At 37.5% G+C, this 5,571-nt stretch overlaps 1 protein-coding gene across 2 annotated transcripts in view; it reads right to left on the bottom strand.

Annotated features, from left to right (window-relative positions):
• LOC110451453 overlaps positions 1 to 3,732 on the bottom strand; it is an 11,429-nt gene extending 7,697 nt beyond the window's left edge. The window contains exons 1-3 of one of the 2 annotated variants that reach the window (XM_021499478.1): positions 3,179 to 3,731; positions 1,998 to 2,313; positions 1,036 to 1,086 (exon numbers count right to left, since the gene is read on the bottom strand). In XM_021499478.1, coding sequence (XP_021355153.1) covers positions 1,036 to 1,086; positions 1,998 to 2,313; positions 3,179 to 3,196 — 385 coding nt within the window. In that variant the 5' untranslated portion in view covers positions 3,197 to 3,731. Of the gene's footprint in view, positions 1 to 1,035; positions 1,087 to 1,997; positions 2,314 to 3,178 lie in introns of both variants that reach the window. The other variant, XM_021499479.1, reaches the window with a different exon arrangement.
• Between the last annotated feature and the right edge of the window lie 1,839 nt (positions 3,733 to 5,571).

Here is a 5,571-nt window from a genome sequence, read left to right as displayed (position 1 = left end):
TAAAATGAAGTTGTTTAAAGTAAAATATTGACGCCGGACGGATGACGGATGACGGACGACAGATGCCACGCCACGGCATAAGCTAGATTCACCCTTCGGGCCAGGTGAGCTAAAAATCAGTCATTAATGGAACAAGAGAACCATAGGCCATAACGGTCACCGAGTTATGTAAAAACTGATGTTATCAATGCCAAATGAAAAAGAAATCATTTTGTAACAAGACACCAAGAGGGCCTGTATCGCTCACCTGAATATGTTTAAAATAATTGGTATGAAGTAAAGATATAACACTCAATGGTAGGTGCTGTAAGAACATATGAAATTTCAGAAAGATCCATCCAGTACTTGAGATATAGCGAGAACAAACTTCAAACAGAGCCCAACCCCTATGCCCCTAGGGAGGTCATACCCACCAATTATAAANTAAAATGAAGTTGTTTAAAGTAAAATATTGACGCCGGACGGATGATGGACGACAGATAGACGACAGATGCCACGCCACGGCATAAGCTAGATTTACCCTTCGGGCCAGGTGAGCTAAAAATCAGTCATTAATGGAACAAGAGAACCATAGGCCATAACGGTCACCAGAGTTATGTAAAAACTGATGTTATCAATGCCAAATGAAAGAGAAATCATTTTGTAACAAGACGCCCAGAGGGCCTGTATCGCTCACCTGAATATGTTTAAAATAATTGGTATGAAGTAAAGATATAACACTCAATGGTAGGTGCTGTAAGTACATATGAAATTTCAGAAAGATCCATCCAGTACTTGAGATAAAGCGAGAACAAACTTCAAACAGAGCCCAACCCCTATGCCCCAAGGGGGGTCATACCCACCAATTATAAAACNTACAAGTACAATATAGATGTGGTCAAAATAGACCAACAATCATACCTATTGTTTTTTGTAAATTTGCTCGATACAAATGATTACATCAGCCATTGTCACAATATTTTTTATCACTTATTTACATCATACCAAGTGATCGACACAGATCTATAAACATTAGGACATGCTCACACAACACACCTTTTGTCTGGTCTCCTTCTCCAGTTCTGGGTCGCTTGGTTTCTGATGGTCCTGTAAGTAAACCAATGAGGACATATCAATAGCAGAATGTCATGTCACAGGAATTATCAATGAACATGGAAACTTGGATCTCCAGACACATGTCAGAGAAGAAATAGAAACCACAGAGATTCAGAAGGACAGGGCAATCGGCAAAAAGGGGGTCTATCATTTAAAGACCAAGATATAAATATAGAAAATATGACACAAAAACGGTAGACTGATAGTCCCAGACACATGTCAGAGAAGAAATAGAAACCACAGAGATTCAGAAGGACAGGGCAATCGGCAAAAAGGGGGTCTATCATTTCAGGACCAAAATATAAATATAGAAAATATGACACAAAAACGGTAGACTGATAGTCCCATATGAAAGCAATCATAATGAAAGCCGGTAGAAAAAGATAAGAAATACAATATATCTCCTACATTTATTAGATCATTAAGACTGATATGAATATTGATGATATTAATAGTGTTTCATTCCTGTTTGTGTTCAAAACAAAGTGAAACTTAGCTTTCATACCAAACTGATGAATCGTATTCCGGATATTGTCATTTTCACGAAGATTAAACTGATAAACTTTTAATAAATATCCACGAGAAATGATGACGTCATCAAAAGTCAGTTTACTGACCAATGAGTAATGATGTCATCTTTATTATAAATATGATACAAGTTTTATCAACCTATGTTTAATCCCTCAGTTTAGAAGTAGTCGCAGCTAGGGAAAAGATAAATGACACGACACCAAACCTCATGTAGGGATGGGTTTTTTGTGAGACTTCAGGAAGATTTTGTCCCTTGAAAAGAACAGATCTGATTTTACTTGATTTTTCACATAACAAGTGGTGCCATAGAGACAAACTTTCACCGTTTGTTTTTATCTGTAAATTATCAGTTATATATATAATTTACAAACCTTTTGACTCGATATCTTTGATTTCGACAGATGTCTCTTGTATGATCTCAGCTGGTCTCACATCAATTGAGTTGATCACTTCATACAGCTTATCATAGGATCCAAGACTTATGGTTCCATTAGCCATCAGTTTATCACAAATCTTTATGAAATTGTTGTCTTTTCCATATAAATCTACAGGGTCTAAGAAATTTGACAGTAGCACCAGGAGATCATCCCAATTTTTAAGCGCTGGATCAAAGTGCTTGCTAAGACGTCTGACCATACAAGAGTGCTTGTATTTAATCTGCTGCTTCGGACTGTCAGCCGAGGATGTCTATATAGATGACAAGCAAACAGAGGGATTAATATTTGAAATATTACGGTATCCTGGGAAACTTTCATCCAATAAAGTTATGCGACACTCTTTTCCAATAAAACACATTTCCGTCTTTTGTTAATCCCTAACATGTAATTACTATATATTGTATCCTGTGCACAAACATTCACTGTCAAGATAAATTCATCGTGAAAGGCAAACAAGGTGAAAGTTTAACTGCTGTGAAAATTTCCCAGTAATTATAAGCAGTAGTCGTATTCATGACTATATTTTCCCTTTATCATCGACTTACAATTTTTTTATTACACATTTAGGAAAATTTGTCTCCTTCAGATAAATGTTGTTTCATATAGTTTCATACAGGAATGGACTAATTCTGTCTGAAAATTCCAACCAACCTAAACAAGAGAGCCTATTTAGCTCACCAGTGCATGGCAATGCATGCTAACAGTAGAGTCTTTACTGTTCCGTTGAAACAATAAAACAGATGTGAGGGCACTGGAAAATTTGTTCACAGTCATTAAGTGGACAAGTTTGATTTCAACAACCTAGCTTAAATTTTAGATGTTTTCATTTGACATATTGACCCCTGTGTACCATAAAGGATGTTATTGTCACTGTTTCTCAGAAAATATAGGTTCGTTAGCAGTTACACTTTGTACATTAATAATGCACCAGTTTGTTATATGTCCAGTATGGAATCCGGACCAGAGTCGTGATATATGGAAAGAGTTAATTCTCCTAAAAGATGTATACTGTCATATTTGCTCTGCACGAGACTTTTACAGAAGTAAACAAATAATATGCTCTCCCTTTAGCTCCGAACAAGATAATTAGTATATATATATATATATATACTTACGCTGGCTCGTTTTGACATTTTCACTCTGTTACTTTTTCACCTGAAATAGAAAATGTAGGAAGATGTCAAGTTTACTCTTTAGTTGACACTGAACTACTATAACGAAATGTATGTATCGGTGTTAACACAGAGCCAAGTAAACAGTGGAGTTGGTAGCCATCTTGTTTTCCAATCCGTTGCAAAATGAAACAATTACACAGCTACAAGGATCAAGGGAAACTTTGATATCATATATATATGGGAAAGATCCATCTAGTATTTTTAAATGAGAGGCCAAGATGGTCTGTATCGCTCACCTGGATGTGTTTTAAGTACTTGATATGAGGTAAAGATATAGCACTCCATGGTAGGTACTGTATGTACTTACAAAATTTCAGAAAGATCCATTTAGTATTTTTGGAGATATAGCAAGAACAAACTTCAAAAGCCAGGTGGCCGTCTTGATTTAATGAATACACCCTAATAATAACAGGCACTACTAGACAACTTGATGGATACAAAATTGGGATAAAATCCTGTAATCCCTACGGTAGAAGAGGGATTTAAAAGGTTTTACCTCTATTTCCCCTCTACACCCACCGTTTACACAAAATTGAGTCCCCTTGGACCAAGGATGCCAGACTAAATAAAGATAAAATGCCTTAATCCCTATGGTAGGAGGATTTTAAAAGGTAATATTACTGTGCTGAAAACGTGCTAAAATGTTATAATTATCTGGACAAGTGAGATTGCAATCCAGACGAGTACATTCCTGAACGTCACTTGCCCAGTGGACGAGTACTTTCCTGAAGGTCACTTGCCCTGAGGACGAGTACTTTCCTGAAGGTCACTAGCCCAGAGGACGAGTACTTTCAAAAGTTTTTCCCTGTCCCTGTAATCTGATGCTGCTTTCAGGCGAGCCTTGACAAAGCCTTGGAAGGCCTGCACAAACTTTTGCAGGTCTGTCAGGTTTTACACCCAAAATGTTACATTTAACAAGAGGCCCAGAGGGCCTGTATTGCTCACCTGTTTCTTTTGTAACACAAATTTGACATATATATAGGTAACTTCAGACCAAATTTGGTAACAAGAACACAAGACATTTTAACATCTTTTAAACAGTTCTAAAGATATTGTTGTCAGAAATTCGAAACTTTAATTTTAAAGCATTTAACCCATGCATGTTGACCTTTGACTTAGGACTTAAAGTTGACCTTTGACTTAATTACTGTGAAACGATTCACACAGCTGGTCTACATGTACATAACATACCCAATTATAATGAATTTAGACAAAATGGTTCATTAAGATATTATTGTTCTAAGTTTTTAACATATTTGACCCCTGTGACCTTGAAATTTAGCCCTTCATCCCAGCATGTTATTGGTCAATCATCAGCACCCTCGGCCTCCTGGGTATTCAGAAGAAGGTGTTTTAAGGTTTTAACATATTTGACCCCTGTGACCCTGACTTGAAGTCAAGGTCATTCATTTGAACAAACTTTGTAGCTCTTCATCCCAGCATGTTACTGGCCAATTATCATCATCCTAGGCCTCTTGGTTATTCAGAGGAAGTTGTTTCAAATTTTTACCATATTTGACCCCTGTGACCTTGAAGTAAGTGAAGGTCATTTATTTGAACAAACTTGGTAGCTCTTCATCCCAGTTTGCTTCTGGCCAAATATCATCACACTAGGCCTTGTGGTTATTAAAAAGAAGTTGTTTAAAGTAAAATATTGACGCCGGACGGATGACGGAAGACAGATAGACGACAGATGCCGCGCCACGGCATAACCTAGATTCACCCTTCGGGCCAGGTGAGCTAAAAATCAGTCATTAATGGAACAAGAGAACCATAGGCCATAACGGTCACCAGAGTTATGTAAAAACTGATGTTATCGATGCCAAATGAAAAAGAAATCATTTTGTAACAAGACGCCCAGAGGGCCTGTATCGCTCACCTGAATATGTTTAAAATAATTGGTATGAAGTAAAGATATAACACTCCATGGTAGGTGCTGTAATTATAAGTACATATGAAATTTCAGAAAGATCCATCCAGTACTTGAGATATAGCGAGAACAAACTTCAAACAGAGCCCCATCCCTATGCCCCTAGGGGGGTCATACCCACCAATTATACAAAAAATTGAGACCCCTTGGCCAAAGGATGTTCCAGACTAAATAAGGATAAAATCCATCAATCGAAATGGTCAAAGGATTTTAAAGGTTTTACCTCTATTTCTCCTATTGGGCCCCACCCTTCTGCCCCCTGGGAGACCACATCCACTGCTTATACAAAATTGAGTCCCCTTGGCCCAAGGATGCTCCAGACTAAATTAGGATAAAATCCCTTAATCCCTATGGTAGAAGAAGGATTTTAAAGGTTTTACCTCTATTTCCCCTACTGGGCCCC

This window comes from Mizuhopecten yessoensis, unplaced genomic scaffold (genome assembly GCF_002113885.1).
Source record: "Mizuhopecten yessoensis strain PY_sf001 unplaced genomic scaffold, ASM211388v2 scaffold6031, whole genome shotgun sequence".
Lineage (NCBI taxonomy): Eukaryota > Metazoa > Mollusca > Bivalvia > Pectinida > Pectinidae > Mizuhopecten > Mizuhopecten yessoensis.
This window is presented reverse-complemented; position numbering and strand designations above follow the sequence as displayed.